The following is a 13,884-nucleotide window of genomic DNA, read 5'->3' as shown; positions in this document are numbered from 1 at the left end:
TACAGGACTTTTTCCTCCAATTTTACACTAGATAAAAATATTTAACGCTTAGTAACAGCACTGCAGAATAAATCCTTTTACAGCAAATAATGAACAGTAATGGGGCTTTTAAAATAAGAAACACATCAAAATGCCCAAAAGACTGCAAATGAATAGCTGCAAAAAGAATTACAATAAATCCTTGTGGTTTTCACACCTTTTTAGGTTTATTACATTTCCTCTTCCACCTCACTTAAGTGTATGTGGTTATTTGAAGAGGGAAAACCTGTTTTGCTTGAAGGGGTTAAGCAGTCGGGGGTTTCATTTTGGTTTTTTGGGGGAGGTGTGTTCTGATTTGGTGGGGTTTTTTTCTTTCAACTATTAACTTGAAATAAAATTACCTTCCCTTTCACATAAATAAAAAACTGATTACAGTGTAATGAAAACAAAAAACTACTGAAAATACCTTAGTCTATCCCATAATTACTAACAAATATTCACTAGTTTATGTTCCTTTATACCATCTTCTTTTTGGTGCTCCTCTGGCTCTGACACATAGGTGTAACACTGGATTCTCACTGGTTTGATGCGAGGCTAACAATCTTAAAGTCAGCTGTTTCATACTTACGACAACATGAGGTGTGTATGCTGTATACAGTTGCTGTATTCAGCCACAAAGATCAAGTCCTACAGAACAATTTCATAACAACATAGAAGAAACATACCCAACTGCAGTGAAACCACCCTACATCCCATGAATCTTAAAATTTTTTAGAACATTCATTCATTTCAGTTTTTCTGATATTCCTTGGCCATCTATACAGCCCTAAACTCAAAGTTTTAAAAAAATCAAAGATATTTTAATGTTACCAGTATTTCCATCTTTTCCATTAAAATTAGTTTGTGGTTTTCATGTATAACAAACTTAGTTATTTTTGTGAACCTGCTGTAGATACAAAATTAAACCACATTTCTCTCATTTTTTATTGTGTTACTTTATTCCCCTTCCCCCACCTTTTTTCCATTTACATACAGGACCCTTCACACTTATTCCTGTTCAAGGTTCTATGCATTATTATTTTTTACTGAGAAATTAAAGGCAAGAACAGTATCTTTATTCTCACTACACTTCTTTCAAGTCAAACACTTAACATCCCGCATACAGTTAGCATGTAAATCGAATCAAGTAATACAGCTACGCTTTACTCTACAGAAATTAAGATGTAGAAGCACACTAGTAAAACTAGGAACAACACAAGCTCTCGACAAACCATTTACCAAAACAAATGGAAAAGCATTATCGACACGTGTATGCAGTTAACAGTCAAGTTCCTTTTGAATCTCATAACATTTTGTCCTCTATTCAAGGGACTACATACAAATCAATAAGTTTCTACCCACACTTACAAAGATTTTTTTCTTTGAATGTTATTTGGGTATAAAATAACCATTATATGAAAGCAGTTCTTTTAAATGGTTTTACCTATAAGTATGCTATGCTTATCTTCTGAACTTAATCTTTTCTGAATAGTTCCTTTAATTAGGAAAAAATGGTTGCTATTCTAAACTGCTTTTCTGAAGAAACCCATCTCTTACTGCTTTTAGAAGTCAGGCTGAGATCATTAATATGAATACCTCCAAATTTCAATTACATTAATTTTCATAGTAGCTTAAGGAAGTTCAAGATGGAAAAGACCTATTAAATCTATCCCACTGAAAATGAACACATTGAGGGCTTGGTTCCATGCACTTAAAACCATCAAAATATTGTTTTCATGAAAATTTAATATTCAGTTTATCTATTCTACAACTTACATTTTAGACAGATAACTTAATTTTGATAAACTTCAGTATTTCATTGATTACTGTGAAAACAAACCTGAAATGCCTACAGTTATGATTTTTAAAAATATTTTATGCAGAAAACCTCAAAACTTAGCAAAACAGATGTCTTCATAACAGCAAAATGCCAAATCGGTGAGACCACCTACTAAGATTATTTTACGGTATACCCCAAAAGGCAACAAAAAGCCCATCCAATGGGAAAAGTGATACCTGACATGAAGTATTACAAGTTTTTAGTCAATCCTATTGTTATTAAGTTCTCACATTTCACCGAACTGATTTTTAAGGAAATGAATGTTTCTGGAATAATACACTCCAACATTTGCCACTAAACTAGCACTGAATAGCCAATAATCTAAAGGAGTAATGTCCAACCTCTGTATTCCCCATAGGCCACACTCACTGCCTCCTCACTATTCAAGAATCAGGGAAGTCTGGACAGATATTCGTCGTGTGAGAACTCAGCTAACAGCCCATGGAAAGCACCAAATCCCAAGATGGTTCTCAATCTTAATGACAGCACAGTGGACAAATCAACAAATTCAGGGCTCCTGAGAAGACAATTAAACTGCATTTGAAATACGTGCTAAAGTCCCCCAGTCTTGGCCTCAAGCATAAGCTAATATGAGATGCTGGGTTTCCATATTAAGTAGTATGCCAAAAGATTAGTTTCCACAACATGCTTAAGTAAAATGAGCCTCATGCCATCACAGCACACCACTCATCTGCTGAACATCTCAAAGCATACCCTCCCTTCAAAAAGGTCTAAGAGGTTTTGTTTTTCACTTGAGGATCTTCCTTTAGATTGGTTTTTTCAGCATTTTTGAGCCAAGATATCTCAAGGCAGACTGTGACCATTTAACAATCAGTACTTTATAAAAATCAATGCATCTGTATTTAGTACCTTTCAAAAGAATTTGTAGTTACAGATTATTCTATTTTTCAAGTTTTTTTAAAAATCTGAAATCAAAAGTGGAAAAGGGGGAAAATGAACTTGGTCTAACATTTAAATATGACAGCATACTTTAGATCAGAATGCTCCTCAAATAACGCATACTACAAAATCCAATGGAATTATGGTTAAATTAACGTAACATTTAGTTCATACTGTCTTCTTGCCATCTATTTTAACCTTTTGTTTTAAGAAGAGTCTCCAGTCTATGTCCAATTGGATAAAACAGATGTGCACAATAAACAAAACAACTTATGGTCAGGAATTTTCTTTATAAGCAATCCATAGTAATTTGTATTTTTCTTAGGAAATACAGTTAAGTATATTTGAATTGCCACCAAGTTTCCCAAGATATCAATGTGCTTTATCTAATGAGCCCACTGGACAGAACTTCAAAGAAATTAACTCACAACCAAATTGAATTATTTTTTTTTTTAAAGTGTCCAATAGCTCCCCTTCAAATGACTGAGGTGACAAATGCAAATTCTGGTGGCGTCACGTTTTCTTTTACTTAAATGGGATACTAAAGCTTTGCCATCTTTCAGCATTAAAATTGTATCTCATGAAAAATTAAGCCATTTAAACCAAAATTGTAGCAATAATGTAAAAACTCAGTAAGTACAATAAAAAAATAAGTGCTCTGTAGTTGTCAGTTTCATATCCTTTCCAAGCTTGTTCTACCGCACCACACAGCAGAAAGAGTCAGGACTTTCTAGTCAAACAGATCAAAGGCAGTTAGAAACTTAAGTACACGTGTACACAGAAAAAATTATAAACTGATTGGACAAATGAGGAACAAGAAAAAATAATCACTTCCAGCACATGGGCAGCACCTGCAAGCAAAAACAGTTTGGCCGCATCTACACACCGTTTTTAGGTACCAGATTGGGACCATTCCTTTTCTACCACAATTTTGCGTAGTTGTAGCTCACAACTACGGAATGGAAATCACCAATATTTAATTAAAACCTACAATAACGTTCAAATACATACTAACTCTCTGCTTGCTAGCAAAATGCAGTGCACAAACCTGCACTTAAAATAGCATGAGCCTGGCAAGGAAAGAATGAAGCACTTTTTGAGGATTTGAATGTACTTCTGAAACATACTGATACTACAAGGATGAGGTGTACATATCTAAACAAATATAGAGGAGTTAGCCAAACCGTCTGAATGATACAGCCTTTTCCTTTGAAAAACTGAACAGACCTCTTGAATCCAGTTCAAGTTATATTTAAAACATGTTCCCCTTTAAAGCTTTACCATTTAGAATTACCAACTCACACCAGTACTTTCTCAATCCCCATAAAAATCTCCATGTACAAGGGCATAAAAGATGAGACAAAAGTAATCTAATATTTAGACACCTTACTAGACAATGACACTGCATTTTCAATGGAATGCAGTACACCAAAGCAGAGAGCTTAAGTGGTTGCTATATACACACACTAGTTTATACCTAGTGAAAAAACAGCAATTTTCTCAAATGTTGAGTTTCAGGAACAGTGTCTAAGTAAAACGAGCTACAGGGTTGTTTGTTTTTTTTTTTTGAAGACTGTGTGCTGTAACATGATATATATATATATATTAAGTAGGGGAAAGAGTATTTTGGACTTAAAACCTAACTCACGATTGCATTACAAAAGTGTGGCATGTTATCTCAAGTCAAGCAAAAAAGGGCAACATTAAAGACAGTCTGGAGGAAAATGTTTAGTAGTTACAGATTTCACAAGCGAGGACCTACATGTGATAACTCCTGAACTGTATTAAAACAGCCTCTGTCTCAAGTCATGTAACAGTGGCAATCTAAATAACAGTGTACTTCCAAAATGCCAGCAATGCCGCAATTTTCCTGTTACCCATTTGCTCATAATTCACCAAGACCATCACTGCTATATTATGAAGTAACACATACATCCTCTCTCTGCTGCTTGCATCCCATGCTTTGAGCTACATAGACATTTCAATATAATTAGGGCACAGTGTTATCTCAAATCAGTTTTTTAATCAATTTAGTATCACTATTCATGCAGATAAATTTTCATAATTTCTATTTCTGAAAACATGAGTGAACTGAAAAAAGGAACACCGATATTTTACAACTATTTTGCACAGGAAAAAAACAATAGTAACCAAATATCCCTACTTTCTTGCCATTTCAGGAATAGAACCAATAGGTCTTTTCCATCACCTTCCATGACTGCCAAAATCTGAATCATAATAAGCTTCCTAATAGCTTTATCATCAGTTTTACCTTAAGACTCAATCAGCAAATTTAACCCAAGTTGTGTTGGAAATGGGTGTTTTTCAAATTCATCATTCTATCAAGCATTTATTAAGAATACTCATGTGCAATCCTTCTAAATCCATGACTACTCTAAGTGAACAATTATTTTAACTGGAAAACATGTATTTGCCTCCTAATTAAACAGTTTATCATTGGTAACAGACTTGTCTCTATTCAAACCAACCATTGGGGGAAATGCATACTTATAATAATGATGCATTACACAGTGGAAGGCTTTAAACCACCTTGCACAGATGTCTCCTTCCTTGCAATGGCAAGATACTTTAACAATCAGTAGAACAGATGTCAACAATTTTTCTTCTGCAGAGTATGGTTTAGGTAAATTCATTCATACTGTTAGGAATAAAGCATACATACAGATTCCTTTTCCAAAGGTTTTTTTTTTTTTCCTCCCAAGTTAAATTTTCAATAATTTGAATAACGGATATACTCTACTGATAAGGCTGTTGTGACTAAGTTTGCAAAGGGAAACTGAGATGCAAGGACCCAGTATCCTTGAAAACATTTTGTATAAAATTTTATGCTCTTCAGAAGTCAAAACAAAAGCAGTTGTGTTAACTTGTTCATAGTACGTACTGCAACACAGTTTAGCTAAACAGATTCACTATTGCGAATGGAACTTCCTTGACACGTAGTAGAAACTAGATAATGAAAATTATGCCATTTATAATTAAGCATAAAATTATTCTCACCCAGTATTAGCAAAAACATTCCCAAAATCCTTTAAGTGATTTTTATATTTTATTGTAATCAGATAACCGCATGTTTTACAGCATAGTCACACATTGTATTTTGCTAGTCACAAACACATTGCCTTACATAATGATCTGCATCATTTCTGCTCTATACTACAAAGCCTATGACTGAATACAAAAAAAGTTTTACAAAAGAAACTGTTTTAAAGACTACAATAACAATAAAACTGTTTCCAGATAACAGCTAAAATTATCAAGGCATATCACTGTATAGTTTTACTGGAATTTCTAAACAGTAAGGAATGAAATAAGTTTTAGTATCTGCGACGCTTGTTAGGTCCTTCAAAGTTGCCCCCTGGGTTTCCTCTACCAAAGCCACCAGGTCCACCACTCACGGCACCTACACCACTCATTGGCGGCTGAGGAGTTTCAGAGCCCGTTCTACTAACCAGAGGTGAACCCATCTGTGATGGACCTCCTTGAGGGAATCTCTCATTATGCTAATACAAGTCCATTTGGAACATGCCAAATGTGAGTTACAATAAAAACCATAAGTGATGTTGTCATGAAGTTCAGCAGATAGTCCAGCAGAATCAGGATCACACATAGAGGGAAGAAAGGAGCAATTCAATTAGTTATTATGGAAAAAGAGCTAGAAATTAAAGAGTGCTAATGTTACGCTCCAACTTTGTAAAGTAAAAACTTTAGTATTAAGACCAACTCTGGTGCTGAATGTAAATTTACCCTTTCAAGTACATCTGAAGCAATACATATTCTCTATGTAACAGAAGAGACAGCAAACAATTTTATACCTGAGCCCTATTCTGCCCTACATAACAACCTACAATGCTTCTCCCTTAAGTAAGTTAGACACAGAAACATCATCAAACTAGGAAAAAAAAGGATCACCTTTCGTATTTCTAGAGACTGCAGATTTATTATTTGAATAGTAATATAACCTGAAGACTTATATACGCACATATCTGTGGATAGAACGTATTTCAGTCCATACTACTTGGATTCAGCCTTTTGTATAGCACTTCAGGAATCTTTAGACTTTAAATCCAGTCCAAATAAACTGACACAACTAGTGATAAAATGCATAACTGGACTATGCTTAGCTTAAAAAAAGGTGATATATCGGTTTCAAGCTTAACCTGAAATATCAGTAAGATGCAAATCCAGTTAATGTTCCACATTTTTCTTAGTTCTGTGCCTAATATTAATAAAGGTATACGTGCTTACTCAGATTTATTTGGATATAGCAATTAAGACCTAAAACAGAAAACATGCATCTGAGCACTTATAGTTAAGTATTTATGCAAGTATTTAAAAACAGAACCCCACATGATGAAATGTAAAACATTAACTCAACGTAACACAAACCATTAAAAAGCATAGATATAAGGTATAATCAATTCTTGAAATAACTCATCATTCACCTGCTGAGGACAGTTAGGCTTTCAGAAGAAATTCCTTTTGTACAGAGATCTACATTAACTGCCCAGGGATTCAGAGTTTGACAAGAACATTCAAGATTGTCACTTACTTTATATGCCTGAATCAGAAGAGTTCTTCTGAAAGTCTAACTCAGGTAACAGTGGTAAAGCTCAACAGTTCTAAAGTCTGCTAATTCATATATGTATTATTTTTAAACAGCACTTTATCTATATAAAAATTAGATTATTGTATGTGCATTTTTTTTTAATTTGACATTGAATAAGAAAAAACTTACTTCAACAGCTGCATAAAGATCTACTACTGCCCCAAAGTACCTTAAAATCTGCAACACTGGTTAAAAATTGTTGAAAAATTATCTTTCACTCCTGCCAGCTTGTCAGCAATGGATATGAATTTCAACAAATAGCTTATCACATACTCTGATAAGTTTTACCATTTGACTCTTGGACAAAAAGTCAAGTCAAGTCCTCTTTCCAACAAGGACCACTCTCCAGCTAGCAAGAAAGCTGCAGTAATTAAACCTTTTTAAAAAAAATGTTAAAACCTAGCTAAAGTATGGGGGGGATAAGCTATTTTTAAAATGTTATGTTCAAAGATAATCTATATTTCAGAAGACTGCACTGACACAAAAAGTGATTGCTCTAAGTCTCCCCTAGAAGTCTTCAGAAGCCATCCAATTTAAAAAATGAAAACTGCATTTCTGGTCTGTAAAGCATATCCTCTATTTTTCTCAGCAGAAACTGAAATTAACTCTTAGTGTTTTAGTAGACAGCCCTCAAAGGATCTTTAAAGTGCCTTTCCAACAGCAGCAAAAATACAACATGGCTATACCTTCCCACAGGGGCCTGTCCCCCAATTTAAAAACCTTGTAAGTAAAACAAAAACCTAAAAAAAACCAACAAAAAAACCCACACCAGCATCTAATTTGTCCTTCAGTAGCATGCAGAAGAAAATGGAAGTAAACACCAAAATATTTTTAAAACATGCATTTCGAAGTGTCAGTATACTCCCTACATTTCCATACCTGAAATGACTTCTGGTAGAAAAACAACAATTTGAGATGGATACCATTATTTACAATATCATGTTCTTTTCCTTACAACTCTTTTTCAGTGTCCTTATAATCACAAGAGAATGTTCCAGAGGTGACCAGTAACACACTGGTCTCCAGTAAAAGCATCTCTGAGAACAGTATTTTGTGAAAGGCATCCCTACACTTTGTGAGGAATGATACATCCGATAAAATGAGCTGGCCTCTCTGATGTGAAATGAGATACTCTCCTTCAACTGGTAAAGGAGAGACTCATTACATATTTTGTGCTCAGTCAAAATCTTTTTCCTCTAAGGAACAAAGGGTTTTCTCCAAACTTCATTATATAGATTGCTCAATCACAGATGAATGCTGTTGAGAAAGCATATATAAAAAATAGAGCTACAAAATGCTTCTGCGTTCCAATAAAACTCTAATGGAATCACTGTTTATACTACATACTCCTTTACATCACATCACCACTAGAACATCTCAAATGTTTATTTACAGAACACTGAAAAATAGGCAAAAATCACAATTAAAAATTATATAGTTGTTTTTCTACATAAGACATTACAGCTAGGAAAAGTGACTGGCTATGAGAACAAAAATGGCTAGTTATTTAACTGCATCCCAATAGCTTATCTGCTCCTGATAAAAAATTCCAGATGTATACATGACATTCCCTACTACCCTTGGCAACTGGGCAATATTATTTTCCTTGTGTTGATATGACAGTTATCCCTAATAGCTGCTCGCATACTTTTCTAAGTGCATAATTACTGTCATAATCTCATGCTTTCAACACTGTTAGAAAAAACACTAAAGCTGCTTTAAAAAAATTAAATAGTTTACACAAAGATATCTTCACACTACATAGCTTCCAACATTTAACTGTTCGTCAAAAATACGACATAAGCTAATACCTAGAAATTACTAAATTTGCAGATTAGTCTTGTATGCTGTTCCTTCTTCATTTCACAGAAGTGATTTCCTTACGAGTTTTTCATGACAGGTCATACACGCAAAAGTTCTGCTGCAAGTGCTGTATATTCCAACCTCAATTTAAAGTCTGATTACTGATCAAAGAACTCACCCCATTCTTAAGGGAAGTAGGATTTTCACAGTAATATCACATAAAGATTTCCTGTCTGTGTTGTTAATTATTTGCATGAAGAAGTTTTACCAATTACTTTTAACAGATTCAAAACACATAACAAGTTCTTACTCAGTGTGAAAATATCTTTGGTAACAAAAATGGGCCATGAGACATGACAGCTATTCAAAGTAATTAAATTTGTGATACGTTACCACTGTTCCATTATCTGGCATCATTGGTGTTCCCATATTTGCAGCTCCTTCTGGTCCCATGGAAGGACCAGGACCCATTGCAGGGCCAGGTAAAGTTCCTCTGTTGTTCATATTCATACCCATCATTGGAGGAGGGCCTTGGTTACCAGCAGGTGCTGGGCTAAACGCATCTATGCAAAACAATCTATACTTAGAGCTGTCCTATCTGAATTTTACAAGAATAAACAAACAATTTACAATATTTAAAAAGCCAAATGTACAAGACTTCCAATACTTGAAATAAAAAAGATTATTCTTTGAGACTGTACATTTATCTCAGTCATCTGCTTTTAAACAGATTTTCATTAATCCCTATTATTCTGCATGACAATCTGCCTCATGTATTTGAAAATCCTGAACTTTACAGCTAAATATTGCTGTACCATTTCTGTGCAGGAATTGAAGTGTTCATATAGGATATACCTGCAGTATACACCTCACAAATTAGCAAAAATCTCAAGTGATTTTGCAGTAATTGGCAGCTATAAGGCAACTTGGCTCTTTAGGGATCATAACGTGTTAAATATACATTTGCAAGAACTGTTCTACCAATATTATATTAACTGTACATAGTGTTACAGTATATTAGTCTAACATCTGAAAGCAACACCAAAGATGGTACTCAACTTTAAAATAAATTATTTGTAATATGGCATAAATAAATCTTGTATTTAAATGTAATTTATTACAGTAGAAGTACCAGAAAACTAAGGGAAGTTTTGTTAGAATTGAAAGGGACAGAACAGTCTCCCCCAAAATTCTTATTCACAGTAAGACGAAGAAAAGCTTAAAGACATGTTCTGAGGAGATCATTTAGCTATAATCTTGAGGTACGAAACACCACTCTGCCAGTATCCACTAATATATTCAACAGTTAGGAAAAACTGCCTTCATAACGTTTTCTCAGGTTGTTATAAGGAAAAAAAAGTGGTTTTATATATATATATCATTTATGCCTGCTATTATCATCATCATCAAATTTAAAACTGGGGGTGATGCAGGTTTTTTCCCCCCACAATAACAATCGACCCGTTTCAGTTAAATGGGTGTATCCAAAATTTGACAATGGAAGAAGAGATGCCTTTGGAATCTAGCCTATGTTTTAAGTCATGACAAAATACAAGAATATCAAGAAATCTGACACGTTGCTAGACTAAAAAAAACTTGTTATTTCAAAAATCAACCTCTCATCACAACTAACTTCTTTGGTAATGAATACATAAATGTGCATCACTGTAAGCAGGGCATTTAGCACACACAGAGTACTAGGACTATATGCAGGTATGCAAATTTGCATCTTTATAACCTGCCCTGAGTACACATATCACAGCAGTCAGCGCAACCACTGCATCCACGATATTGCTGCTAAAATTGCAGACCTGGACTTGATCATATACATTATGCCAACTGCAAGCTGCTTTGCATGAACAACCCATGCAACACAGTAGCACACGTACAATGCTTCACAAGTTTATTAGAAGCCATAGAGAAAAATCCTGTAATTTTGAAAAGCATTTGAACTTAGTAATGAGGAACTCCCAAGACCTCTCACTATGACACCAAGCCAAAATGAAGGTCTGTGCAAGTTGGATCTTCTTACCTACCCACAAGCCAATCAGTTCATGTAGCAGGTAGAAGATTGTGCTAGAATTCAAGAGAATTACAGTTGAATATGCCCTAAAACTGTTTTTAGCATGATACATTCACTGATTAAATATGGAAGAAAACTGGGAAGTCTAAACTGCCAGTATAAGGAGAAATCTGTATTTTCAGAGGCTAGAAGTACTCTGCAGGACTATCATAATGGCAGTGCTTAGTGCTAGTAGTAGCATCATTAACTAGAAGTAGTCAGTGCTCAATTATTTGTTAGTGGCTTGCTTATCAGCATAACTGAACTTAGCCAGCTGGCCACACTCAGGTAGCCTTCCATTACCCTTCAACTGCAAAGTTCTTATCCTCCATCCATATCATACAAATGCACCTGTATTGCTTCCAGGGTGACATATAGTGACCTATACTATCAAAACTCTGTATTATTAAGCCAGTTTAAAGCAGAGTCAGCTCTGATATGAGGACAACTGCGGAATGTAATGCAAGGAGAGTGGGCTTTGCACAGTTTCATCAAGAGGCTACTACACCATTTTAGCTATACCTCAGAGGTCCTCCTAGTTCCAAAGCAAACCCTAAGAGCTAACCACTTGACTGCCCATTCTTTTTGGTCAGACACTGATGTTAGCAGTTAAATCACAGGTTCAGCAACAGATGGAAAGCAGTCACCAGTGTTCATGCCACAATGCACAGAAACTAAAAGTCTTTTTCTGCAATCTGGAGGGCTGAAAAAGTACACTCTAAGTGTCCAAACTGCACTTACCAAGGTCTGGCACAGCTGGCAACAAGCCACAGTCAATAATCCTCATCAATGCAGAGATAGTTCCCAGAAAGGCCTTTTTCCTCTCCCCATATTGAAAAGTTTATCAGCTGCACCTAGCACTACAAATCCAGTTAAGTGCTATGGTGAGGCATACAGATTCTCTCAGAACTTGTTTGCCACAGAAAGCAACGTAAAAACGAGTAGTTGTACACAAGTCAGCCCAATGCTACTAAATTCTGTCACAGAGTTACCTTGCTTTCTAATAACACTATCATGAAGGTATTTCCATCAGGCTGTCCCACATGATGAAAAGTCACAAATAGCACAGGTAAAGGCCAGTTAAAAATAAAGTTACAATTCAACAGAAATGTTGAGAAAGAATGCTAAGATCAACAATTAAAGGTCTACTATTTAAAGGTCTACTGCAGGTTTCTGGGGTCAAGTTTTTTTGTTGTTGTAGTGGTAAGGTTGTTAATGAGCTGGAGAAAAAAATCTCTACAGTGAGCCAACCTAAAATCCAGATACTGTGGAAACAAACACCATCTTTAACTATTTGCTATGGGTATTTCTCCCTTTTTAAAATTCTAGTTCACTTTTATCATGACCTGTTTTGGAACTACCAATTTATTTTTAAAAGCATTCCTATCAAGTTTAAAATCAAAAGTTATAGCACAAAGCTTACAAAGATTATGATGATCATTGTTAAGCATTAAAACCTGAGAAGAAAAGAGCTGTGAACCAATTGCTATAAATACACATTTCAAATTCTATATAAGTGTATCTTGTGGATCTGGACAACTGGCATTAGTAGTTACCACAGTATCAATATTTACAGAGTCTCCTAATTAAATGAAATTTTCAAGTAGACTGCAATAACATACAAAAATACAACTAAAGTAAAAAATTAGTGACAATTTATGCTTCAGGTTACTATTTGTAAATTCTTTCACAATGTCTTCCTTTAGAATTCTTTTTAAAGCTTTTCATCTTCACTGAAATAAAAAGCCTATTTCTATTCTGCAGCTATAAATGTGCCTCAATTAATAAATGCAAGGAAATTATGAATAATGTATTTTAAAACCTGGACCAAGCAGATTCATTAGTCTATAGATTCACATTACTCAAAAGGTTAACAAAAGCAACAATGTTTACTAAGTTTTCAATGTACTTTCACATTTAAAATATGCAAAAATAGTATTAACTTTTCTTAAAATTATCTTTATTTTCAGTGAACATCAGGAAGCTTCCAAGAGATATATACTGACAGTTAATATAGTTTAGTAAGATTTTTTTTTAAGACACATTTTCAGTTTCAGTCTTGTTTAAAAGCAGATATTCTGGTTAAGTAAGATTTCAAACTGTTTCAGTCTATATATATGAGCAAGTGCTAATTATTAAGAATGTACTTTTCTAGACTTCACAGTAAGAGTTTCTAGCAGTGACAATATTTTAAGTCACAAAAGTGAACTGGGAATATTTGCCAATGCAGACTTGCAATAAATTAGTAGAACACCAACCACAACATTCATTAATCATTTGTCAGGTATGTCAACAAGAACTTAAAAATTTAAAAGCTCTACATCATTTCACTGCATGCAATTACAGTCCCAACTTTTCTGAATAGGCAGTCCCTCAAAAAGAATGCCAAATACTTTCTGAACAGAAAACTCCTCTCAAGATCAAATAACTTCTAGAGCATCATCTTTCCCTGCCTTTTTTTTCCTCTTAACTTGCACATCATATTTTTCTCCCACAGGTAGTCAAAGCAGTAAAATAAAGATACAGATTGTGGAAAAAAACTAGCTGTTTGGAAGCAAAATGTGAGATTTTTTTATTTCCTAACACTGTTTACTCCTTTATACTAGTAGTTTTCACTAATTAATAGTGCTTGAG

General features: G+C 34.5%; 1 protein-coding gene across 6 annotated transcripts in view; it reads right to left on the bottom strand.

The window, feature by feature from the left end:
- The window catches only part of PSPC1 (paraspeckle component 1), a 67,179-nt gene that overhangs the window by 18,920 nt on the left and 34,375 nt on the right, over positions 1-13,884 (bottom strand). The window contains exons 8-9 of one of the 6 annotated variants that reach the window (XM_064441218.1): positions 9,582-9,751; positions 1,073-6,279 (exon numbers count right to left, since the gene is read on the bottom strand). The exons of 4 other annotated variants lie outside the window; for them this stretch is intronic. In XM_064441218.1, coding sequence (XP_064297288.1) covers positions 6,094-6,279; positions 9,582-9,751 — 356 coding nt within the window. In that variant the 3' untranslated portion in view covers positions 1,073-6,093. Of the gene's footprint in view, positions 1-1,072; positions 6,280-9,581; positions 9,752-13,884 lie in introns of those variants that run through there. One more of the 6 variants, XR_010371202.1, reaches the window with a different exon arrangement.

Source organism: Phalacrocorax carbo, chromosome 1 (genome assembly GCF_963921805.1).
Source record: "Phalacrocorax carbo chromosome 1, bPhaCar2.1, whole genome shotgun sequence".
NCBI lineage: Eukaryota > Metazoa > Chordata > Aves > Suliformes > Phalacrocoracidae > Phalacrocorax > Phalacrocorax carbo.
Note: the sequence above shows the minus strand (reverse complement) of the source record. Positions and strands in the feature narration are given on the sequence as shown.